The following is a 26,850-nucleotide window of genomic DNA, read 5'->3' on the forward strand; positions in this document are numbered from 1 at the left end:
TCTGGCCACGTGGTCCCAAGGAGCATTGGGCACCTTTAGCTTCCGGAGCACCAGTCCTGTGTAAAGTCAACTTGAATTGTAGTAGAAAGGGCCGGGATCCGCGAGGGCTGTTCCGGCCCAGGGCGGGGATTATGTAATTTTCCCAGCAGCCCCACCTCGCCTCAACAGGGAGGGGGGAGGTGTCGCGCGGTCCCCGAGGCAGCGTCCCCACCCCCAGGCCGTGCGCAGGCGTGGACGAACCGTACGTATTTTACGTAACGGGTGGCGGAGGTTACGTGAAGAGTGGCGCGGCGTGACAGAGCTGCCCAGTCTTGCTGTCTTAGGGGCGTCGGGGGCAGAAACCGCTGCGACGACGAAGGCAGCGGCCAGGCCTAGAGACAGGCGGCCGCGGGAGCCTCTGGTACAGGTGCAGGTAGGGAGCTGGCCGCGACGCTTTAGTCGGTGGGACTGGGCCAGGCCGGGCGGTGACTCTGGAGAGTTGCGTGGCCTAGCCCAGTCCCGTTTTTCACCCCAACCCCGCCAAGTCCGGCCTATGATGACAGGCATCGTCCCCCGCGCCTTCTCGCTTTTCCCGGACTTTCTTTAAAAAAAATAATAAAAATGAAAATTCCGTTTACTCTAAGGCCCATTTTCTGTTGGTCTGTCGAGGTTGGGGTGATTTTAACGGCTTTCGGGGCCTGCAGAGCTGTGAGCAAATCAACAGGAAGGTCAAAGTTAGAGGAAATTTGCAGTGTGAAGCAGAAAGAATGGAGTGTAGACATTAGGATGAATTAATTCTCAAGGGTGGAGAAAAGACTTCATGCAGATGCTTAACAGAAGCAGCAACTTTTGAGGCGAAACTTCTCTGAAGGTTTCTGACATAAGACGTGTGTAAGGAAACGTGAATGTCTGGCCACTGTCAGAGGGCCTGATCTAGAATGGCGAGGAGGAATGGTTTCCCTATTTATTTCTTTCGCTTTTAAATCCGGACTCAGTCGTTGAGAGACTACTTGCAGAAGATAATCAGACCAGACTTGTCCGTGCTTGTGCACTGTCTTAGTCCTGTATCGCCTGCCCCAGGAGTCTCATACGGGTGGGTGGCCTGGCAGGAAGTTGTCCTTTTGAGAAATGAGTTGGCAGGTGCTGCAGAAAAACTTCGGGGAGGGAAGTCCAAAGCCCAAACGGCTTGGTTGTTTTAACCTAAATAACCTTGAAGGAACCCTGTTACAATGCTGAGTTAAGGTAGAAATGCTTCTATGCTATGAACATTCTAAGTGGCAATTCAGTTTGAAATGATCCAACCTTTGGACAAGCCATTAATCAAGTGTACTATGCAAGTGCTAACCTTTCATTGCTTCTGAATGAAAAGTTTAAGACTGGAATCTGAAAAGGGGAAGACTAAATATGAAGTTTATTTAATCTTAAAGAGTATGCGTAGGAAATGGGAAGGAAAGAATAGGAACTAATATTTATTGAGTGCCCTCTGTGTGTCAGGTGGTGTGTTAAAACTTGGCACGTATCTCCTATAATCCCCACCACAGCCCTATGAAGCAGGTAGTGTGTGGTATCTCTTTTTTTGCATGTTAAGAACAGGTAATTTTAATTAAGTAACCCAAGGTCATACTGCTGGTAAATGGTATAACTGAAATTTTAAACCAGTTCTAACTTGGCCGTAGTATGTGCTCTTTTTCATATTACTTCTACTTTTGACTAAATGTCAAAATTGAGAACTAGGGCGAAAAGCCTAGAAACTTAGCAACTTTGTTTAACAGATAATTTAGGGGATTGATAATCCTTAGTACTAGTGGAAGTTGAAAATATCCATTCTAGAGTTTAGAAGCATTAATTAATAAAAGATTATTAAAAGGAAGCTAGGAATGTTAAAAGACGTTACAAACCTCTTCGAGATTGGTGTTGAGAAGGCAGATGTGCTTTTCTCCAAGATGTCTCCTTGTGCTAACCTGAAAGACCAAATACTGCAAAGCATGTACTGTTCACCTATCCCATATGACATTTCTCAAACGTGTTTGTGCTTTTCTAAATTTATTAACTTTGTTCAAGAATATTTATTGGGCATTCATGGGTTGCAAGATATTGAGCAATAACCTTTTATATTGAAATGATCCCTGTAAAAATTCACAGTGATGTAAATATGAGATTTAGAATATTCACTATCTCAAAGCACCTTCAAGAGTAGTACATAATTCCTTTTGCTACCCTCTCTCCTCCATTACTACTCAACTCTCTGCATTCTGACTTCTATCCTCACCACTTCCCTGCAGTTGCCACTAATGATTTCCTAATTAACATTTGGAAATTTTTGGTTTATGCCTTACTTGAACTTTCTGCAATAATTGAAACTGTGCTCTACTTTCTTCTTAGAAACTTGTTTCTCCTTTGATTTCTGTGATACTGCTATGACTAGAGTCCCTTCTTTTTTTCCTCTAACTATTCATTTTTAGTTTCACACTCCAGTTCTACCTATTATGCCTATCTCTTAGCTGTTATGATTTGTTTCAAGTTTTGTTTTAGTCCTTTTTGTTTGTTTGTTTTAACCCTACTCTTAATTCTCCCAGGTTGATCACAACCATTCCCACACCATCTCTATCCTGTTGCCTGTATCCTGATCTCCAGATTTTTATTTCCAATTACTTCCCCTTTTTCCCTCTGTTAAGATAGGTTATAATACCTACCTTTTAGGGATATTGTGAGAAGTAAAAGGGATAAAGGGTAATCATCATAACATACTTCTAGAAAACCCCCCAAACTTTTCAACAGATACTAAATTGAATTTTTTACCTTCCCTCCCATTTTTTTCTGTCTTTGTTGATCTCTTTCTCAATTAAGGATGCCTTGTTGCCTTCCGCTAGTCCTGCCTGACTTAGTTGTGTTTGCATTTCAGAGGAGGAGCCGTCGGTTGCATGGTCAACTTGTTTATTGTTCCCAGGACTCTCTGACCACTATAGTTCATGATTTGATTTGTTTTCGTGTAAACACATAAAATGTGGTGTCTTTTTAGAATATCATTTGTTAAGCAACTAGGCATGGAAAAAATAAATGTTACTGTTTCTTGTTAGTATGAAACACACACACACACACACACACACACACACACACACACACAAAATTAAGGATGCTTTTATCCATCATGTCAAAACTTGAGATCACCCCAGATCCTCCTTCCCCACATTCCTTATATCCAAACACTTTATACTAACAGGTATAATTCTTAAGTATCTCTCAAGTCTAGCTTCATTCCCAGTACCACTGCCAGTTCAATAGTATTTTGTTTCTGATCTGATTATCTCAGCCATTTCCTATTTGTCCTGCTTTAGGTACCGTTTCCAATTCACCCTACATATGAACTTTCACGATTAAATTACAAATACAATGGTGTCTCTCTCCTACTTAACATCCTTTAGTCAATTCCAGTTACCCAAACTTCTCAGTCTGGTATTTAAATAAGGATCATCATGGTCTGGCCCCTGCTGGCCTTTCTAGTCTTATTTCCCCTACTGGGGTCTACAGACCAAGTGTTCCATCATACTGAATTCCTGAAATATGCTATTTTGGGCCTCTGTGCCATAGCTTTTCTTCACCCTGTAGTGCCTCTCCTTGCTGCAGGAAACATGCTTTTAATTTTTTTTAAGAACTTTCTTTTACAAAAGTAATTAATAGAAAAATTAGAAAATATAAAGAAAAATAAGTGCAAAATGCCCATAACCCTACCTTATAAAAATTATTATTTATATCTAGACGTATGGTCTTCTAAACCTTTTTCTTTATGTGTATGTATGTGTAAAACAAGCATAAATTCTAACTGTTCATTGTAACAGTTTTCATTGGATAAAAAGTAAACTTGTTTCTTGGGTGTATCCATAGTTCAACCAAGTAGTTTCAAACTTCGCTATCAGAAGTAATTCTGTAACATATCCTTGAAGCTAAATTCCTGTGCAAATTTATGTTTATTCAGAATTCATGTTTTACTCATCTTGGTACTATCTCCTGTGGTGATATGCTCAGTAAAGTTTACATTTTATTAGATATGGTAGGATAATTTTATGAAAAGCAGTGAAATCTAGATGAGTTTTTGTGTTATTCTGCAGAAGTTGATTAACATTTGATGATTATTGAATCCACATGTAACAAAAGTTGTGTTACAGAGATGATGGTGGATTTTAGGCGTAGTAGGGAAAGCATTGAAGGAGGGGAGACCCTTTAGGATAATGCTGTGGTCCTCAACAAGTGGTGATAACTTGGATTATCTTGGTGGCTTTGAGACTTGAAGGAAATGCCAGAGTTTGATGACTGATTAGGTTTCAAAGGCCAAGAGAAGTGAGAAATTCAGTATCTTATTCTTTTCAACAAATAAGACTGGTGAAATAGAATTGATATTAATATAAAAATAGGGAAATTCAGATGCCTATTGTGTTTGAGATGACTATAGTGCAGGGATCAACAGACAGTTTTTGTACTGCCTGTGAGCCAAGAATGATTTTTACATTTTTAAAGGGTTATTTTTAAAAGAGAGAAAAACAAAGGGAGAAAGAGAGAGAGAGAATATACAACAGCCCAGTATGTGGCCCACAAAACCTAAAATATTTACTATCTGACCCTCTAGAGAAAAAGTCTGTAGGGCATAGCTGTTAGACAATTGATGATATAGGGCTGGTGTTTAGATGAGAGGGCAAGATTGGAAATACAACCTTGAAAGTCATCTAAATAAATATGGTAGTTAAATTCTAACTACTTTTCAAGTTCCAGCTCAAATGTTCTTTCCTTCTTTGTAAAGCCTTACCTGTTTGATAAAACTGATTTCATTGTCTTCTACATTTAGCACACATTTTATCACAAATCTCATTTCATTTTTTAGTTCAAAAATTTGTTCTGTTAGTGGAATACCTAGTTGTTCTTTTCAGAAAAGTTATAAAATGCTGATGTGTTTAATTCCGTCACACAAACTAGGAACGATTTCTTAACAGAAAATTACTATCTTATGTAACATAAAATCATAGCCACTGGCTCGCATATGAGGAGCAGTATGATTTGGGAGGCAAAACTCTGGGTTCAAATCACAGCTCTGAGCCACTTGGTAATTGTGTTATACTCAGCATCGCTGTGCCTCATTTTCCTAATCTGTAAAATGGGGATGATATTAATACTTTCCTTAAAGGACTGATACGAGGATTAAATTAGTTACTTTTTGTAAAGCCTTTAGAATGGTGCCTGGCGCTTAGTGTTGTTTCCTCTTATGATGCTGATGATGATGTTGATCACTCAGGTGCATGCATACACACACAATGTTGAGCTAAGGATGAATGGCTTTTTTATTCACATAGTATTCTTATTACCATTAATATAAATAGGTGCATCTTGTTCTTTCATTATATCCCTTTCCCAGTTCCTATATAAAGCTTTTATAGGCCCTCAATAAGTGTTTATTGGATACTCACTCATGTAAACGGATAAAAAGATTTTAAAGATCCCAACCTGAAGAAGTTAAATGATTTGTTTAGGATTTTACAAATAACTAATGACAGGAATCAGACTAAAGCTCAGGCCTTTGGACCCAATTTCCTTCATTGTTGCTTCATTGTTTTTTATACAATGCTGTAATTGTAATTGAATATATTCAGTGAAAATTAGGAGAGATTCATAAATTAAAAAAAAAAACTATTTACAAAATATGATTGGTATGTGAAGAATGACAATCCATTCAGGGGTTCTATTTTTTATCTTATTTTTCAGGTGCAATGAAAGCCTTCCATGTTTTCTTTGTTGGCCTTTTGGTGTTTGGGAGCTTCTCTGAAGCCAAGTTTGATAATTTTGAGGATGAGGAAGACATAGTAGAATATGATGATAACGACTTTGCTGAATTTGAGGATGTCCTGGAAGATTCTGTTACTGAATCCCCTCAGCGGGTTATAATGACTGAAGATGATGAAGATGAGACCACTGTGGAGTTGGAAGGGCAGGATGAAAACCAAGAAGAAGATTTTGAAGATGGAGATACTCAGGTGAAGTTCTTTTATTGATTTCTTGGGGAATTAGAAGAATGGGAAAATTTCTAACCAGCACTTTTTCCAGGTATGAGGAACCTCTACTCCCTAGAACCTTTGTTTATCTTCACTAGGTGGTGCTCTTGTAAGTGTTTTGTGGTATGGTCCCACCTTTTACACTGATCACATAATGAATTGCATTTTTCTCCTTTATGAAAACCTTGGGTAGAGGAGAGACTGGAGAATAGATACTATATGTGAATGGGAATTTTATCATTTAGAACTCTGAGTTCAAAAGCATTGGGAGTTATTCCTTTAAAAACATGTAGGACATGTGATATCTCTGTGTTCTGTGATTGCTGCTTGCATGTTCTGTTTTCCTGTACAACTTTTGCCTACAAAATGAGGCACAATTGCTGGCAACATTTGTAGAGGAGAACGAATCATGCCTTGTTTTTGTAGGAGGGAGATACGGAGAGTGAGCCATATGATGATGAAGAATTTGAAGGTTATGAAGACAAACCAGATACTTCTTCTAGCAAAAGTAAAGACCCAATAACAATTGTTGATGTAGGTATACAGAATTCTAAATTCTGAACTAACAAACACAATATTTTGCTGTCTTTAACCCAAGAAATATAATTGATGACATATAGCTGGTATTGATTTAATAGCAGGAGCTGAGGGAGAGTTTGACATCAAGTGTTCTGATAAACTCCACCTCTGGAGAAGCAACCCCTATTTTTTACTCTAGCCCTCTTAGTTTTGTTTATCAAGGAATGTGGTAGAAGGATGTACATTAGATATATTTTGGGGTGGTACTCAGAACCAAGTTTATTACAGTGGCCTTTCCAGCTCTTCATCCCATTTGATTGTCCTTACATTTCCTTGAAGAATCTTATTTTCATAACTAACCTAGAAAACCAAAATGGACATCTTTTTCGAACTTTAACCATATTCAGTGACAATTATCTAAAGTATCCACTGCTGTTTATGGGGTTTTTTTTTAATTATCCTTCATCCTATATGCTAGATTCTCTCCTTCAGCCCCTGCTAACATTAAATGGAATGTTTGTACTGCTTCAGGTTCCTGCACACCTCCAGAACAGTTGGGAGAGTTATTATCTAGAAATTTTGATGGTGACTGGGCTGCTCGCCTACATCATGAATTATATCATTGGGAAGAATAAAAACAGTCGCCTTGCCCAGGCCTGGTTTAATACTCATAGAGAGCTTTTGGAGAGCAACTTTACCCTAGTAGGTAAGTTAGGCCAATACAAGTCCAATTGCTTGAAAACAATCTGGTAAGGATGTTTTACCCCCTTCAGTGTAAGTATCTAACTACTTTTGTGTACTGCTGAGTAGAATACTCTTTTAATTTTTTTTCTCCCATTGATCCCATTTTTGTGAGATTTTTATACTGAATAAATTGCATTTATGAAATTGTTACTCATCTTTCATTAGTCAACAGTATAACTGCTGAATAGCTTCTGATTAGAATGAGATAATTAATGTTATCCAAACAAGTCGATAAAATTTATGCCAAAAGCAAGGAATTTTGACATTTTAGTTAGCTTGTAGATGTTTTCGATTTATCCTTTAGAAATATTAGAAATCCCTCAAAATTCCCTCATGTTTTGGGCACTTTAGTTTTATATCCACTGATGAGGTTTACAATGAAGTACTTAGAGAAACCACTCTAGTTGTGTAGTTTAGGGAGTGATTAGGTGAAGTCCCCTCCCATACACCTCCATTTGGGTTTTAGTACCTCATTTCTCTTCAGTATTCATCTGCTTGGCTGTTTAGCAAAGTAATGTTTACATATTGTGCTATATAACTTTGCATACATTGTTTTTTATTTAATCTTTATAACAACACTGTCACTTAGATAGTTTCCATTTTCCTAAGGAGGGAACTGAGGGGCAGAAATGCCTAAGGTCATATAACATAACAGTAAGTTGCAACCATATTAGAACCTGGCCTGCCTGCTTCCAAAGTCCATACTCTTTTTCCTGTTCTATAGTTTTTTAGAGTACTTTTTGACTTGGAAATTAGAAAAGAAATAAGCAGCTAGGGCTCCTTCCATTTCTCTTTGTGTGTTTTCATTTGGTGTATCAGTCTACCTTGTAAGGTGAGCAATTACTTAAGGTTGTACACTTAATGAATTTAGTAAAGAAAGGAAATGATTGGATTTAGCTTTTTTCTAGCTCTAAATAATAACCCTAAATACCCCCAACAAGACCCAGTTATCATTTTGCTTTTGGAAAATTGATTCAAAGCATTTAAGAAGATAAACATTTGCAACTTGGCTAACTCATAGGAGATTCAGTGAGGAGATGTTGAATAGTTTACATTCTTGATTCACTGAAAATTGGAGTTTTTTAACTTTTGGCAGAGACATTTAAACGGATTTTGCCCCATTTTGTTTCTACTCTGAGATTTATACTCTAAACTGATTGCCTTTAAACTAACAGGGACAAAAAGTAATGCTAGAGTCCATAAGTTTTTTATGGAAAAATAAAGAGTTTCAAAAGTAATCCATGTCCAAAAGAGAACTCTATAAGAAAGCAATAGTATTGCTTCCCTAAAGATATGATCACTTTGGGGTTGGGGTAGTGGTGACTAGGCCCCAACATTTTCAGTGAATCATCATTAAGCATTTTTATCCCTAGGGGATGATGGAGCTAACAAAGAAGCCACAAGCACAGGAAAGCTGAACCAGGAGAATGAACATATCTATAACCTGTGGTGTTCTGGTCGAGTATGCTGTGAGGGGATGCTCATCCAGCTGAGGGTATGTAGGGAAATGGCAGTACAATGCATGTCTTCCCTAGGTTTTTCCAGCTGTAATTCCTAATCCTCTAAATTCTGTGTCTTCAGTCCCTTCATGTTTAACCTAAAGTGAGGACTAAAAATCATCTCTTGATTAACTGACAGATGTGTTGCAGAATGTATTCGATGAAGCCTTTGGCCCCCACTCATAAATTTCAACTGAGTTAACTTCTCTTGTTTTTTCAGTTCCTAAAGAGACAAGACTTACTGAATGTCTTGGCCAGGATGATGAGGCCAGTTAGTGATCAAGTGGTATGTACTCTTCACCTCAGGTTTTCTTAACTTGTTAGAGCTTTTTCCATTTCTCTCTGAATTCTGCTTGGAGTTTCTGACAACTTGTGTCCTTTGCTAAAAAATGGACCCTTTTCTATTTGGTCAGATCATCTTTTTCCACTCTGTAAGCAACTGTTGGGGAAACGTGTGCTTTTTGGAGGGAAGGACATAATACTCTATTGCTGCATATCAGCCAAATCAACCTTGATGACAGAGGGAAGAGCAGTCGTCACAGACAGTTTGCCCTCACAAATAACTCTGTTCCATGTGTATATTTTTATCATTGGTAAAAAGTTGGGTTTCTTTGCAGATATGTTTTGTTTCAAATAATACATCTTTGGGTGAATGTTGATGTAGTATGAACAGGGACTTTATTGTTTGGTGCAACTTCTTTATTAAAGTAACATGTTAAACTGAAAATTGTGCCTTCATCCATCAGAAATGTCACATTCACCCTCTCTTCATTCTTCAGTAATTGTGCTGGCTCCCTCTACAACAAGAAATAAAAATATACAAGACAGAGTCTTCTTTTTGATAAACTAGTGGTACAAGAAATGTCGGTGTGTATGTATATATGTATATATGTATATGTGTGTGTGTATATATATATATTAAACTATGAAGTAGTATTTGGTTAAATGCTCTATTAGTGATATAAAATTCAAAGTAGGTTCTTTGAAATGTAACTGTTGGACTGAAACTTTTTTCTGATTTTAAAGGTCTCTTTTAGTTGTAAATCTGTCTTTTAGATTTGATGACCTAATCCACTAATGTTTAGAGCCCGATCACTAAGATGTCCTCCTTTCTCCTACCAAATGCCATCTTATTAGGAAGAAACAGGCAAAATTTGCTGAATCCTCATCCATCCTTTTGTAGAAATTAATCTGCATTGTTTTAATCATTTGTAATTCTTTCTCCTGAGGTAAACTTAATCTCTTTTCTTCTGAGCCAGCCATGCTTTTTATACATCTTCCTTCCCTCCTACAAAGAGAGACAGCCTCAACAAACACAAGGTTCTTTATACTTCTTTGCCGTTTTTTTCTGGGTTCTGTTTGAGGTCTTATTTTGTGTAATTTCCCCTCAGTTGAAGGAAAAGCAGAAAACCCTTTCTTTTTATAGCTGCCATCTTACCAAGTCTTTGCTTTATTTCCCTATATTAACATTTGCTTTCTTCTATATACTGTAAATTATTTGATCCAAACATTTTAAGATAAGTTTATGTAACATATAGTGTCATGTGTTAACATATCAGACTCTTTAGGCTTATAACTTTCTCTCTCTGATCCAATGTAGACTATTAATGACTGTTTACTTACCCAACTTGGATCTTGTTTATATCTGTTTTTTGGACTTGAGTGCTCTTGTACGAACCTGTATTAGTTTCTATTACTACATAATAAATTACTGTAAACTTAGTGGCTTAAAACAATACCCATTTATTATCTTATTATCTCACAGTTTCTGTAGATCAGAAGTCCGGGCATGGGTTCACTGGGTCCTCTGCTTAGGGTCTTTTTAGGTGAAAATCAAGGTGTCAGCCAGGCCAAAGTACTTTGGAGCTTGGGGTCCTCTTCTCAATTGCCATTCAGGTTGTTGGCAGAATTTAGTTCCTTGTGGTTGCAGGTCCCTGTTCTCTTGATAGCTATCTACTGGGAGCCACCCTTAGTTCCTAGAGGCCACCCTCAGGTCCTTGTCATGTGGTCCCTTCCATAAGCCCTCTCACATTTCAAATCTCTTCTTCAAGTAGGGTCCAGTCCCTTTTAAGGGCTTACTTGATTAGGTCAGGCCCATCCAGGATAACGTCCCTTTGAGTTAACCTAGAATCAGCTGTTAGGGACCTTCTACCTTAGAATGTTACATAATAATGGGAGTGATATCTCATGATATTCACAAGTCTTACACTCAGGGTATGGGTATATACACCGGGGGCAGGAATCTTGGGGGGCGTCTTAGACTCTTGTCTACCACAGAACCTAATGGGTGAGGTTTTTTTGTTGTTGTTTGAAGCAAATAAAAGTGACCATGAATGATGAAGACATGGATACCTATGTGTTTGCTGTCGGCACACGGAAAGCCTTGGTGCGACTGCAGAAAGAGATGCAGGATCTGGTATGTCAAGTTGTTCCAATTCAAATTTATGCAGAAACTGTGCTTTTTTTATGTAACATTCGCCTTCATACCACTAGAATAATTAATTATATTACTTGAAGCATTATATTACCTTATGCACCACTTTAAAATAAGTTAGTTCATATTCGCTTGAAAAAAAGGTCTTCTTCGTGCATAGTAAAATGTCATGTCTTACTTTTAATTACTTCTTCCACCAGAGTGAGTTTTGTAGTGATAAACCTAAGTCTGGAGCAAAGTATGGATTGCCAGACTCCTTGGCCATTCTGTCGGAGATGGGCGAAGTCACAGAGGGAATGATGGATACAAAGGTAAATGCAGTAGGAGACACACATTTGGCATTTATAAGACACCCTCCCTAAAAGTCACACTTTACAAATTCTTCATTTTATGACAATGTACTAGTCACATATTCCTTTCCCACGCAAATATTGAAATGCCTTCTTTAAGCAAGAGATGAACTTGTCAGAAAGACAATTTGATTAGTCAAGAAGTTCTCTCCATAATAAGGGCAAATTGTTCCTGGGGTTGCTAATGGCTTTCAGGCTTTTTTGAAAAAAAAAAAAATGCAGCTTTAATCCTTTTCTTCATGTCCTTCAGTCCATTTTTGTTGAGCTTTAATTAGTGTGGAAAAAGAGGGATATATTGAGAGCCATTTCTTTCTGTTGTTATGTTATAGTAACAGCAAACATCTTAGTAGCATAAAAATATAGGCTAGTTCAAAGATAGTTCTACATATAAGTTCAAAGTGATCTGTTTAGTAAGAATCTCCTAAAATTATTTTAGATTTCTTGATACTTTCATCCTCGTTTAGCACATTATTTTGAGACATATTTTCACCTGCTCAATAAGAAAACAATTAATTATTGGTGGGACTAGAGAAGGGTAATAGTTTCATTTTAGAGAAGTCCCTTATTTTATTTAATTTCTATAAATTTTGGTCTTAATGACATTACTCAAAAGTAAAGAGGATTGAAGGTTGACTATCATTATGGAAAAAAAGAAAATGTGTCAAACTCCACCTTAAAAATGTAATTTATTTTCTTTTTTCCAGATGGTTCACTTTCTTACACACTATGCTGACAAGATTGAATCCGTTCATTTTTCAGACCAGTTCTCTGGTCCAAAAATTATGCAAGAGTACGTATGAGATAAAAATGTTGAAATTAATTTTCCTCACTAGCTTTCTGTGTTGAAAAACCAGCAAGGTGCTTCTGCAATTTCTCTTACCAGATAAGTGAGGGAAGTTAGTGACAGGCATCCAAGTTTTCCTTTGCTTTGACTGCATGCGTCATTAAAGGTAATTGAAAACATATAGGAGACAAACAAATGAGCCTTCCCCGGTTTGCTTGTGTCCCTGCATGTATGTGCACCCACTCAGTGAAGTGGATGAGAATCTTACAGAATGACTGCTACCAAGAAAATGCAATTGCTGATTTCTTCTTTTGTAGTCTGGGTTTTTTTTTTGTTTTTTTTTTTTAATCTTAATGTATCTGATGTTTGACTTGTGTTTAATTCATTGCAAATCTATATGTTTTATAATTTATGGTCTTTTCTGGCTTCCTTTGAACAGTTGGTTGATTTTATCCTTTCCTAGCATATTATCAGAGCTCTCAGTGCCCATAGTTTCTTGCTTTATATTAGTGTTGTTCAAGTGTACATATTTGGGGTTTGGATTTGTTTTTTGGTCTTTCAGCCTGCCTTAAGAGAGTATAAGTTCTTAAAATTTACCCTTGGTGTAGAATTGGTCCTGACCTAAATTTCTGGGTGGTTGCTAGCCTCTTGTATGCTATGGAATTGAGCACAACTAAAATCAATCTGGATTTTGGTTCTGTGCCAAGATTACTCAGGTCCATATGCCTTTAATGCTTCTTCACAGGAAGATAGCATAGAGTTGGAAATAAAACATAGAATTCATCAAAATAAGCAAAAACATTATTTAAAATATGGGCCTCATAGTTAAATATAAGCTCATTTTTGTCTGCCGAGGTGAGATAAAATATATGCTACCTGGAGGGGATATCACTGGAGGTGTTCAAGTATAGGGTAAGGATCACTTGGGAAGAATGTGTTACAGAGGGAATGTATCCATCAGATAATTGAACCAGATGACTCATTAAACTCCTTCAAGCTCTGAGATTATATTTGAGCATGAGGATGCAAGCCAAATACTGTGCTGATTATTTGCAGGTGTCTGTTCAGCTAAGTGATTAGAGTGATGTATTTGCATGGAAAATATCTTTCTTATATTCTTTCTAAATAACCTTTTTTTCATGACAGGGAAGGTCAGCCTTTAAAGCTACCTGACACTAAGAGGACACTATTGTTTACATTTAATGGTAAGTGCTCTGTGTCCTATCTAGGTTTGCAGATGATTTGTGAGATGTTCTTTAGAAGAATATTGTTTCCTGTGAGCCATACGTCAGAACTGACCTCAGTCCTGCTTATTGGTGTCTGGTTTTTTCCAAGAAAAGAACCTTTTATATATTTTATTATCTGCTGCATTTTAATTCCCTAAGAAACTTGAAGAAAGGGAGAAAGGGGTCAACTGATACTACATTAAAAAAAAAAAAAAAAAAGAGTAGGGTGACGCAAGAAGTATTAATGCTGCCATTAACTCAATAGGAAAATGACTTTATTTTCCAGTTCCTGGCTCAGGTAACACCTACCCAAAGGATATGGAGGCTCTACTACCCCTGATGAACATGGTGATTTACTCTATAGATAAAGCCAAAAAGTTCCGACTCAACAGAGAAGTAAGACCCACAACCTTTATTATAAGTTGGTACCTTTTATTGTTGTTTTTTTCCCCTGGGGGGCGGGGTCAGTTATCAGTGGTCTCAGTGATTGCAATGAGTTAGTTGATTTGAAAATGCCAAATGGGAATAGTTTCATGAAAGAATACTAAATGAGATTTTGCTGGATAGAAATGGATTTTTTATGAAATGCTTTGTTCCTTGGGGAAAGGGCAAACAAAAAGCAGATAAGAACCGTGCTCGAGTAGAAGAGAACTTCCTGAAGCTGACTCACGTGCAGAGACAGGAAGCTGCACAGTCTCGGCGTGAGGAGAAGAAAAGAGCAGAGAAGGAGCGAATAATGAATGAAGAAGATCCTGAGAAACAGCGCAGGCTGGAGGTAAGACAAACTTCCTTATCACTGGGGTAAAACTAAGGAGATTTATAAGGATGCCTGTTTGTGTAATATTGGCTGTTAAGGTATTTCTGTGTAGGAATGTACACAGGTTAAAAGTTTAACATTTCCTCAGCATTTGGACAGTTTGTAAGTTGATAGTACTATAAAGAAGAATAAATAATCCTTCTTGTTGAAACTGGGTTAAATTAAGTCATCTGTGAACCTAAAAGTGATGTGAATTACCCTGTTTCCCCAGCATAATCCCATTTTGGAAGTTGTACTGTCATGTTTCAAGCCCAATACTTACTAAGGTAGAAAGAAATTGGGAATTTTAATCTAATTATTAAAATTGTTATCATTAATATTATATGCCCTATGGTCCAAATAAACTTGTTATATAAATTTTTAATTTGATCATAGAGTTAGAGAATTCTAAAATATTTTTTGCTTATTTTCTGTTTGTATTTTTAACATTTTTTCTTTTTAGAGCAGTTATAGGTTTACAGAAGAATCTTACAGATAGTACAAAGTTCCCATATACACCTGCATTCACACACACAATTTTCCCTATTATTATCTGTTTGTATTTTTGTTTTCTGTTTTTTACATAACCAGAATCTCAAGCATAAGAGCTTTGGTTGTAGTCTGTTTCAGACATCAGCATGTTCTGATATTTTTGTGCAATCGGATGCTAAAATCCAGCTTTAAGATTTTCATGCTTGGAAGTGCTGCTTACAAAAAAGGAGGAGAACAAAGTTCAAGAGATGAGAATTTTACTGAGAATAATCTTGAGGCTTGAAGCAAATTCTTAGCTTTGGAGGGGACATGCTGCCAAAAAAAGTGAGCTGCTCTGTGGGACTGCAGTTGCCAGTAGGGACATTAATGCTCTTGAGTGAAGTGCCCAGGATGGCACAGCCTACTCCCAACTTATCCCCTTTCTCTGCTTTGTGATTTGATTTTGTTTGATTTAGTCGGTGGACATTTTTTTCCCTGAAAATATAGCTCCATATTTATGCAATCTTCTTTATAAATAAAAATGACTTTTTAATGTATAAATGGTAGGAATCTACATGGGTGGGGAATCATTAATAGATAATGCCTTTCATTTTTCTATGAAAAGGAAAGGTTTGAAACTACAAAAGGTTTGAAAAAAAAAAGGGGACCCAGAACTTAACTTGTATCAATTGTAAGCTTGTGAACATTTCAGGTATTTCAGCTTTGTTTTTTTTTTTTTTTTTTTTTTCCTGGAACCAGCACTTGATAGTATCTAGGCCTGGTTACCTTGTGAGATGATCCAGTGAATGACATGTGAACAGGGGGAAAAAAACAAAATTCTAGTCAATTCCTGACTTGAATGGCTTATCCATACAATTGATCTGGATGACTCTGCCACTATTAGTACAACTTTCAACACATATGCTGTTACCACTTGCCCATTACTGAGCCCTCACAGGAGGCAGCAAAAGGGAGGAAAGGGAGAAAGAGGTGGTCCACCTGCCAAAGGAGATGGGTTCATTCCTGCCTCTGTGAACCCAAACTCAAGAATGTATTTTCCCATAAGAGCAGTGTTAACAATGATGGTTCAATTCTTTAAGCTATTTATATAATATGTAGCTGTGGATCAATAAACACTCAGGCTTACACTGTATATTGACAGATAGCATTTTGTCATCAGGTGTAGGAGCCTAACCACAGACCATAGTTTCCAAACCACCAATTTACAAATCACTCTTTGAAACATAATTTGTTATAATACCAAGAACTATATATACTGTGTGCTTCCCCTTTTCTATATTTCCTTGATCCTGTACCAATTGAGGAGCATATTCCTCAGAACATCTCTATTCTAGTCCATTAAAAAAGTGAAGTTTGACATTGCAGCTGACAAGCTTTAATGAGATTTTACTACTAATAACCATATTTTGACTTGGTCTCTTAGGCTTCCTCATACAGGTAATAATAATCAGTGACTTTTGCTACTAAAATAATTTGTTTGAATCTCCTTTTTCTCCCTTTATGTAACCTCCTAATTCCTATTTTTAAATATGGTAAAAACCCCCATTTGAATATTACAAATTGAAGTATTGTGCTCAGGTATAATGTCTATGCTGGTAGGAAGAGATTTACAATTAATAATCTGATCAAAACAAGATCCTTATTGCTTTCTGAACTGCTATATAGTACTTGGCAGATACATATATATAAATGTTAGGATGAAAGCTGGCTAGTGTCTGCCAAACGTAGGAAAACTCAAGCCAGAATAACTGAACCAAATAGTGTTTTGTTTCTTTCTCAGTTGAGGTTGTTGTTACCTTTGCTTCATTTCAAGTTAGTTTTCATTCACCAACATAGATATTAGTAGTTATTTTCCTAACTCTCTTCTGAAATGTTATTTCTGGTGTAAGCCTAAGTTTCTGAATAATAATATAGGTAATATCCTAGTTTTTTTTTCAGTATGTGCTTAGAGCTTAATTGGGACTCCTTCTCCCTCTCCTCCCTCCCTCCATCTCTATCTCCAGGAAGCTGCTTTGAGGCGTGAGCAAAAGAAGCTGGAGAAGAAACAAATGAAAATGAAACAAATCAAAGTGAAAGCCATGTAAAGTCATTCCAGAGAGCTGAGTCTTGATGTCACCTATAAGCTCTGAATTTGCAGGAAACATAAAAAATACTAGTCCATTTCTCAACTGAAAATTCAAATACTCCCAGCAACAGAAATTCTTATTTCATCATTTGCTCTGTTTTTGGTTTGGAGTTTTACAGAAGATGTATATACATTAGAAGGGCTCAGTTTCTGTAACTTTCTTCAAGATAATCAAATTATTTTGATTACTTTATAAAAGGAATGATATATGAGATCTGTATAGTTTTAAATGTATTTTAAATTATAACAGGAATCATCAGTGCTTTTAGAGCTTTGATATTTGAAGAAATATGAAATTTATAGGTAGATAGTTAGATGATTGCTTTTTGTTTAAACTAGGCAAAGTGGCTAGAAAGACTGACTCTAAACCAAGATTCCACAAATAACTATTGAAATTGCACAATAAACATTGATGTTTTCTTCTTTGTCTACATTAAACTTGTAAAGTAAAATTTAGAACACTATATGTGGTATTGAAATATCAGATATTCAAAACATGATGTAGTTCAGTATATGTTTTGTAGGTGGGATGTGCCAGTGACAGTTTTATAGGGTCTCTGTAGGTTTTAGGATACATATACATGAAAAATTCTAGGGACAGCTAGCAGTTTTCTCCTTACCTGATACCACAAACTAATGATAATGTGAATGCTATATTTTAAGTGGTTGTATGTTTATTTTTCTTGAGTAACAAATGCATGAAAAATGAACTGCTTCACCTCGATCAGATTAATGGTCTATGTTAAGTCATAAAATGTTTTCCTTTTTGATTGCTGCAATCTTTCTGTTGGATGTTCATAGAGAAGCTCTATTCTCTGTGCTATGGCTGTGTATCTTTGCTTCTTCCTCTGCTTTTATCTCTTCCACAGTTGAGGCTGGGTGTATTCTTTCAAAGAAATAGCCATGGATATGCATAAATATACTTTTTAAAAATGTGCTTTCCTATACTATAGGGAGTTCTTTTTGCCTCTTGAAGGAGCTCTGGGGGAGAGGCCCATCTATCTGAACAAGCATTTTGCTTGTTCAGATCTCTGCATTTTATAAATGCTTCCTACTAAGAAAGCATTTTTTTAAGTCACTGCTTGTACCAGGTAATTTTTGCTGGGGATGGGAAAGGGTTGGGTTTTTTGGATGTGGGTGGGGTGGGTGGGTATTTTCTTGTTGATGCTTTACGTTCAGGTCTGTTCTGAGGCAATAATAATAAGTTGCTGTGAAAACAGCATGTGCTGCTGCCTTTGTAACTGCATGGAAATTTAACATGGGCAATACAGATATATGTAAACTGGGAGATGCGAATGTAATATTTTTTAACAGCTCATGAAATTAAGTTATTAAAATAACAAAAATAACATAAATTACTTTAATGCTCTATAATTCTAGAATTAGCTTTGTTTTACAAACCTTTAAAATACATTTTAGAAAGCAAAGTTGATATGCTTAGTTATCTTTTGATTATTGAAAGCTTTCCTAAAGTCCCACACATTTGGTCCATGGCAGCTAATTTTGTAATTTAAGCATTCAATGAACACATATTAAACTAATTGACAAAATTTCAGAGTGGCGCCTTTACTTTTCTGGAGTTGTCCTATACGAGTATAAGCCCATAGGAATGTTTCTTCTTTCTATCAAACAAAAGTCTGCACTGGGGGAGTTTCTTTTGTATTTTTACCAATTTAAATGCTTTTCCTTCTGAAGAGTTGGTCTGAATATATTCCCTTTACCAGTTATTTTTAAAATGTTTTATATTTTTAGAGACTCATATATTATTACTGGGTTCCCCCAAAGCCTCCCCCTTCCTGCCCCACCTCCACGAGTTAAGACCATTATCTTTCTTATGAATGAGAAGACACAGGTTGTCTACCATCACACACTGGAAAACCTCTAAGCCCTCCAATCTTTGCATTGTCTAGCCACTTAGCAATACCGAAACAAGCACTGAACTGGAAGACAAAGACCTAGGTTTTAGTGCCAGCAAAGCCAATTACTAATTCTTTGACTTGAGGCAGTCATTAACCTCTTTGAGTTTCCTGAGGATAGCAATTATTTTCCCTGTCTACTTCAAAAGAAAGTAAATGAGATAGATGGATCTCAACATCGAGATAATATCTGTAAAATTGTCTTGTAAACTATTAAGCACTTTATTGTCTAGGACTGTTCTCCAAATGGTCTATTTTTGCTGTTCTCTTTTGCTTTCCCTTCTCCCAATGGAAACCAAGTAGATCATTTATACGCAAAAATTGACAGGGTAATTTTTGGGGGTGATGGGTGTAGTTTACTCTTTCTTTTCCTTAGAATAGGAAAGGAAAGCATCAGATGTGAAATTCATTTCTTTGGAGTTACACCAGAGAAAAACATTGACTGGTATTCTCATTCCGCCATCCAGAAGGAAACCAGCTCCTCTTAAGAACTGGCAATGTGAACATTGACAGTCTAGAGCACTGTTGCACAAGAACCTATTGGATTTGGTGGGGAGAGGTGAAAAACTATTTTTGTATCTAGGCTCTCTTTCCTCATTGTTCTATATCCAATTATTTTGAATGATATGAAAGGATGCAAGATGAAAAAGACAGATAATTATAGGAGTGGCTTCTATTACTGCTAAAACAAAATAGCAAAAAATAACTTTTCTCAGTTTCTGGGATTTGGTAATTAGCAAAAGATTTCTTTATTTGCATATGGAAAAAAGTGTAATGTTTTTATCTGAGCACAAATTGCCATCTTCTCGGCTTCATGAACTGAGAAATAATACTAATTTCAGAAGATAGCTGCCTAATATTTTTCCTCAAAGGGAAAAGCCCTGTGTCTGTACTACTATACCACTTTTAAATAGATATCAGTTTTTATTGGCTGCTTTGTTGATACCTTCATCTTTTAAAAATAACTGTCCTCTTTAATTTCACCTAATTGATTTTATCCAAATTGTGTAGCTTTTTATTTATTTAAAAGATACCCAAGGGAGGGAAAAAAAAAGATACCCAGACCTTTTAAAGTATTCAGTTCCATAGGAGTTACTTGGAAATCAAATAATGTTATTTCTGCCTGGGTTGTTTGTTGTATCGACTTTGCTTAAGGGAGAACTCTCATAACTGCTTTCCTATCAAGTAATAAACTGCACATTTTAAAGTCAAATACTTAGGCTTTTTGTTTGTTTGTTTGTTTTTGCTTATAACTATCACTTAGCAAGGTTGTAGCAGAGCAGAATTGAAGCTAATTTTCTGCTTCAGTAAAGAGTTCTGGATTTGTGGGCAAGGACTAGGAGTCTCCTGTATCTGTTAAATCTGTTTCCTCATCTATAAATGGACATTATTTTCTCTCCCCTTACTAAAATGGCTGGATCATAGTAAGTGTGAAAGTGCTTTGAGAAATATAAGATGTTCTAAAAAAATCAACTTGTTAATCTACATCATTAGGCATTTCTCTGTATCTCTCACTTGAATATAGGTAATTAGTTATACCTTTCATACAGTTAATTTTACGGTATTGTTTAAAGAAGTCAGCATAGAGTTTAAACTAGATGCTAAGAGTTAAAAACAAAAACAGCGAGGATCTTAAGTCCATCTCTATACCTCTAGGCTTTCAAGCCGTTTTCAGAGAGCTCCAGAAATCTTACAGATTCCCAACTCTTATAAGTGAAAAGCTTTAGGGAGCTTGTGTATCCCAGGACTTACTACAAGTCAAAAGCAAAGCAGGAAAAAACTTAATTTGTAAAATCTGAAATTTGACCTTTCATTGCACTGCCTATTCTAAGTTATCTGGATTGGTATGTCAGAGGGCCTGTTGTGAGGAAAACTAAAGCTAATACAAATTTGTTCCTTGAAACAGTCACAGGAAAATCTGAGCCTAAGGGTTCTCTAACTAGCTCTTGTGGACAGTCATGAGGATGGTAAAATCTTATAGCTCCCTTAGCAGACTTACTTAAAATCCAGTTAGAAAATGACAGGGCTAGGTATTAGAACATATCACCATATGTTTAAACACCCCCACTACAGTGGCTGCCAGATGAAGTTTAGCATCTTTCAGGCACTGTCTTCTCTAGTACCCTCAATTCCAAAAATACAAATGAAGGTCTTTCCAATAAAACAAAACCAAGAATTTTGCTTCAATTTCTACCATCATCTTGCACTGCAAATTTACAAATTTGCAGCTGAGAGAAGCATGTTATTTTGAGAATGAGAGAATAGACAGGGTAGTGCTTTGAAGTGTTAAAGCGCTAGGTAAGATCAAAGTGATGTATGTAAAACTGAAAGAGACCCTTCGGTGTACATCAGTGGGATGGAAAGCCCACACTGTCATCTTTCCGTTAGTCCCTATTTGGGACTGAACTTCTCCTCCCACGTAAACCTGTATCAAGGGCCAAAGCTGGGAAAAGTGAGTGTGCATTACTTGATAGTATATAGCCAATATTCAGATCCCCAACCCCACCCCCCCAAATCCTGTCCAGTGGAAGGCGAAAAGTCGCTGAAAACCCAGTCTCACAGAAGGGCGTTTTGCTCGAATACTTCGCAAGCCCTGCATGCCTTCACCTCTGCGCTCTTCCCCATCAGAGCAAACCCTATCGTGGGTTTCTGCAAACAGAACAGAGTTGTGGATGAGGGAACATCCAGGGAAGAAAAGATCCAGGAGGGGGGAAAATATTTCCCATTATGATATTTCCCATTAGTTGAGCTATTTCCTTCGTTTTACATATAAGGAAACTGGGGCACGGAGAAAGCTTTTCTCTTTGCCGCTTGTCAGTGTGGTGGCCAAGAATCCAAAGGGGGGGCATTTGAGAGATTTTCAAAGAATAATGCAGGACAAGTTTTTTCCATTGAAGTCCTACCACACGAAATGAATAATAATTAAAAAAACATCTCAAAGCGGCCAAGTCAGCACCCAGTGCTCGTTTTCCCTTCCCTAATCCCCCTGACTCTTCATTTTTGAAATCGTCTTACTGCGTGCCCCTCCTGCCGCGGGAGCGGCGGCCCTGGGGAGCCCTTTTCCGACCCGTAGGCCGCCCAGATGGAAGTTAGGTCTCTGGCTTCCATACTTCTTGGGGAGACAGGCGCCCATCTTTGAGACACAACGCCCTCGCGCAGGATCTGAGCCAAGGGAGGTAACAAAGTAAACCGCTTGGCCGCTCTCGAAGCTTCCCCATTCCGATGGGACGCGGCGACACTACCCCACCCGCTGGGGGCGGGCGGAGCGCTCCACCGGCCCTCCCCGGACCCCTCTACTGCGCATGGCACGTTGCGTCCCTCCCTCCCAGCAACCGGCCTGGCGGCGGCGCGGCCAACAACCCAGGAGGTGTTGCTGAGACGGAGTCGATACCGCGCGCGCTAACTCCAGGACCAGGTACCGGGCTGGTGGGGCCGCCTGGTGCGCTCCCGGCCTCAGTCTTTCTTACCCCGAGGTCGATTCCATCTCCTCTGGGGCGGGCCTTCGTCAAAGCGGCCATCCCGGGCCCACCCTCGCCCTCCACGGGCACACTCGACTCGCATCCTCCTCGATCCCGGCAACGAGAGGCCGCAGCCCGAGAGCACAGTAGGCCTGGGCCTGGCCGGGAGACGCCGGAGCCGGGCTGCCGAGCGGGAGCGGCGACTCCTACTTTCCCTCCCCTGTGACTTCCAGCTCGGGGACCTGGGGCCTGGTGTCAGTTTGTCCACAAGCAAACAGGAGGCAGATGGTGGTGCTCTCCCCGCCCCGACCCCCTCTCCCCGCCCCGCACATCCCCATCTCATCCCCTGGCTGGACGGGCAGCGTGTCAAGCCCCCGTAAGGACACAAGATCTAGCTGCCTCCCTGAATCTGCCAAAACAAAGAACTTCTAATTGTCTTTTTGTTTTCTAAGAATGTTTAAGTAAGTGCCTACAGATTTGGGGCAGACATGGAGGTGGCGGTAGGGAAGTGAGTACCGGGGAAGGGGAATGGATAAGACAGTTAATAGTTTTCAAGAAATAGGGAACTAACCTTTCTGTCTTTCCTTCGGTTAAGATACTGTGGCGTTCTTTAAGTTGGCTTCGCTCGCTCTTTGTTGAAAGAGGAAAAGCCGTTCGAGTTGGTCCTTTTTCAGTTGTAATATCTGTTGAAGTAGAACAATGTTCGAATATGTGCTTGCGGCATTAAAACATTTCTTCATGGACTGGTTCGTACTTTCTAGAAACATTCAAGACGGTTTCTTGTTGCAGAGAGTTGATGAAGAAAACGAATCTCTGATGACCTGCCTCAGGCCAGGAGCCTATTAATTTAGCCATTAGTTACAGTGCTGAAGTGGTCAAGTGCAGTTTTTATAGTTGTAACCCCAGATAGGGAGAAGTTTAGAAAACCAGTGACAAAAATAAGGGAAAACGGAAAAAAATTAAAATCAGGATAAATAAATTCTCCTTTCTGTACAATGTGTCACCCATTCAACAGCACTAGTAAATCAGGTGATGCCTTCTCAGTCATCATTTTACCTTTGCACACCCAGTCTTGAAACTTCCCCCTGGGATTCTCTATTAACACTGTCTGGGTTCTGGAGCACAAGCTATGGAACAAGTCTACTCAGCCTTCTCCCATTTGGCTGTGTACTTTGGGCATTTAACCTCCCTGAGCCTTAATTACCTGATCCATAAAATGGGGATGATAATACTTATTGTGAATTGATCTCCATGAAGCATTTAGCACAGTGTCGGGCACACAGTAAGCTCACCATAAATGTTTGCTGCTTTCATTACTTTTACTATTGTTAACTTAACAGATAATATGTGAGTGCCCATATTATGTGTTGGGCATGTTAGCTCCTGGGAATGCAGCTGTGAAGAGATGCATTATCTGCCCTCAAAGAATCTATTCTAGTGGAGGAGACTGATAAACAGGCCATTACGAGTATGGGAGGTGGTAAGGGTTGAATGCAGAGGCAAGACATCTAAGATAGGTAGGGAGGGGTCAAGGAGGCCCTCTGGTAGCACTTAACACCTGAGTTGAGTCCTGAGGGACAGATCAGAGTTAGCCAGGTTAAGGGAGGGGAGGGGATCCCGGCAAAAGAAGTGGGATCTTTAAAGTTTTTCCTTTGGGTTCCATTTCCTACCTGCCTTTCAAATTCCATCCTCTAGGTGTGGACCTATCCCTAGGCTTCCTTCCCAGACTTCTGCTTTTCTCTCATCATTTTCTCCTTTGGTGAATTTCTTTCACTCTAATAGCTTTAGGGGCTAACTCCCAAGTCCATTTAGCCATCTCTATCTCTAACCTCTTAAACATCAGTCCTAAGTGTCTAACTGAATGCTGTGCATTTCCACTTGGGATGTATAACTGTGTTCTCAACCTCAATATGATTTTAAAACTCAAATTCATCTTTTCACCAAAACCATTTCCACCACTGAGCTTCCCAGTTTCTGTCATTGACACACTACTATTCTCCCTTCACTCAGGCACAATAAAGTCAGTCATCAGAGTTGTCCAAAGGTCGAATGGGCTCCAGATGAAACAGTGAGTTTCTGGCACTGGAAGTTTTTTAGCAGAGACTAGATAATCATATACCCAAGAGTTTATAAAATTCAGAAGGTGGGTGAGTGGGCTAGATGACTTCTGGGGTCTCTTCAAACTTTACTTTTCGTTCTTCCCCATCCATTTCTTAACATTCCCTGTGTCAGACTCTTATCACCATAAATGTGGTCCACTATAACTGTGTTCTAACTGGTATTCCTTCCTCTGGGTTCTCCCCCACCCCACCCCCAATCCCTTTGCAGATTGATATTCCTTAGAATGTTTCTTAGAACAAGGCTTCTCAAACCTATGTGATGGTCCACAGATCAGCAGCATGCCATCACGTGGGAACTTGTCAGAAATGCCAGACCCCACCCTATACCCTCTGAATCAAAATCTGCATTTTAACAATATCTGCAGGTAATTTACATGTACAATAAAGTTTGAGAGACACTGCCTTAGATCACCGTTTTGTGTTTGTCACCTTTTTGTTCAAAACCTAATGTGGCCTTCATGCTGAGTAAAATCCATACTCCAGCTTGCACTTAAGGCCTATTCATTGTTTTCACATACCCAGAGTTCTGCTTCTGTAACTGCCCTCGTACTAATTGGAGAGTGTGTGCAAAGTGCTTAGCACACTTCCCAGCACATTTGGTCAGTCGTCAATATTATTGAGTGCCCACTTCGTGGTGGGTCCTGTTCTTAAAGCTGGGCTACACACCTGTGGAAAAGACATAGCACTAAATAATCAGTAGCTATTACTATTCTGCTTGGAATTCCCTTTTTCTTTAAGCCTATTTGACATTCAAGCCCCCTCCCTTCAGTGAAACTATCCAGAACCACTCTAGCTTACATTTCTACATGTGCACTTCCTCGTATTGTTATTTTTCTTATGTGACCTACTTCTACAACTAGATTGTGGAACATGTCTTATACTCTTGTGTGTCTCTTAAGGTCAGGTAGTAGGACCTTGCAATCAAGGATGATGAAAGCTTCTCCTTGTTGTCCCTTGAGTCTGTCCCCAGCCTACACCCTCAGTTTTTAAGATTATCTAGAGGCCCCATGCCCCTTTCCAGTCTAAGTGGATGAAGCTCTCCATAAGTTACTATTCATATCTGCACTTTTAATGGAAATAAATAAGTATATCGGGACATCCTACTGCTGATATTTAGAGAAAGATAGTTTGTGCAAATTAAGTTTGAATAGGATTTAGTCAAGCTAGTCAAGGACTAATACCTTGTTTTTCTTCAGATTTGATTTAAATCATAGATCCTATAGAGATAGACTCTCCAACAAATATCGTTTAAGTCTGCTTCTAAATAATAAAGCTATTACTGTATCCGTCCGTCCACTAGTAATATTGCTTTGTTGATGTATGTAAGGTGTTGAATATTCTTGGTGAATGTGGATATATTCTTTTAATAGTATATCATTCATCTGTCTCCCCCTTCCACTTTGAATTTACATTTTAAGGAAATTTGAATGCACATAGTGATGTTAATGTCATACAAAGTTTATTTGTATAAAGTTTAATCTGAAACTAAAAAGCCCTTCAAAATTGTTTTAGCACAGACCTCTAATTAGGGAGAGCCATCTCAGATGACTTTTTAAAGTTACAATTCTATCAAAGAAATACCTGCATGCCGTTTTAAAAATAATGGTACATAAGAATTAATAATGAAAAGCTATCCTCAGCGCCACCTCTCCCCATTTCTATGTCTGCTCTCCATTAACCATTTCTGGTTTTAGTTCTTGTGATAGACACCCATAATTCTAAACAACATGTTTGGATACGAGGATTTCACTCACACTACCAACTCTCAATTCCCTTCCCTCTCAATTTTTGGTAGCTGAATCACTATTTTGAGTTCTGTTGATTACCTTTGTAACTTTAAATAATCTCCATAAATCTCTGTTTTTTATTCTGTCAACTTTCAGCATTATTTTTACCCTTGTGGGAAGATGAGGATATTAGCTTCCATAGTCATTCCTTTACTTTCATATTTTCAAATTCGATGACATTCATATTCTGTTCTGTAATCATAATTAAGTCTATTGTGCTTTGTCTTTTGTTCCATTCTAAAACTTGAAAGCTGAGAGTGCGCATTTACATTATAATTCTGTAAGTATTGTCACAAAGGAGCCAAGTAGTTTGCTTCTCTTTAGTTCCATTGTCAATTTCTTCTTTCTTACATTCATTGCTCAACTGCTCAAAAATATGTCACATTTAAGTTTGTTTCAAATTCAGACTTGACTGTTTCATACAATTTTAATGATTGTTGGAATTTCTGATTGCTTTTCTGTTTTCTTTTTGGGAAAAGAAAGCTACTTTCCACATTGTCCCTGATTTTTTTTTTTTTTTTTTTATTAAATTCAGTTTTATTGAAATACATTCACACACCATACAATCATCCATGATATACAATCC

The 26,850-nt window shown here is 38.1% G+C and overlaps 2 protein-coding genes across 7 annotated transcripts in view; both read left to right on the forward strand.

The window, feature by feature from the left end:
- Positions 1-116: 116 nt before the first annotated feature.
- CCDC47 (coiled-coil domain containing 47) lies at positions 117-18,100 on the forward strand. Of its 2 annotated transcripts, none has more exons than XM_037810781.1 (13): positions 117-241; positions 5,728-5,996; positions 6,441-6,548; positions 7,065-7,239; positions 8,651-8,772; positions 8,997-9,062; positions 11,091-11,192; positions 11,411-11,521; positions 12,265-12,350; positions 13,491-13,549; positions 13,857-13,966; positions 14,178-14,345; positions 16,862-18,100. In XM_037810781.1, exons 2-13 carry the CDS (start codon positions 5,733-5,735, stop codon positions 16,940-16,942), a joined length of 1,452 nt encoding a protein of 483 aa, XP_037666709.1. In that variant the 5' UTR covers positions 117-241; positions 5,728-5,732; the 3' UTR covers positions 16,943-18,100. The 2 variants fall into 2 exon arrangements, with proteins under 2 accessions (XP_037666709.1, XP_037666708.1); XM_037810780.1 differs by lacking the exon at positions 117-241 and adding an exon at positions 262-412.
- Positions 18,101-22,214: 4,114 nt separating this feature from the next.
- Positions 22,215-26,850, forward strand: part of STRADA (STE20 related adaptor alpha) — a 28,162-nt gene continuing 23,526 nt past the window's right edge. For 4 of the 5 annotated variants that reach the window (XM_037808875.1, XM_037808877.1, XM_037808876.1 and 1 more), the window contains exon 1: positions 22,217-22,314. The gene's annotated coding sequence lies outside the window, so the exon portion shown is untranslated. Of the gene's footprint in view, positions 22,315-26,850 lie in introns of all 5 variants that reach the window. The other variant, XM_037808878.1, reaches the window with a different exon arrangement.

The sequence above is a fragment of the Choloepus didactylus genome, chromosome 18 (genome assembly GCF_015220235.1).
Source record: "Choloepus didactylus isolate mChoDid1 chromosome 18, mChoDid1.pri, whole genome shotgun sequence".
NCBI lineage: Eukaryota > Metazoa > Chordata > Mammalia > Pilosa > Megalonychidae > Choloepus > Choloepus didactylus.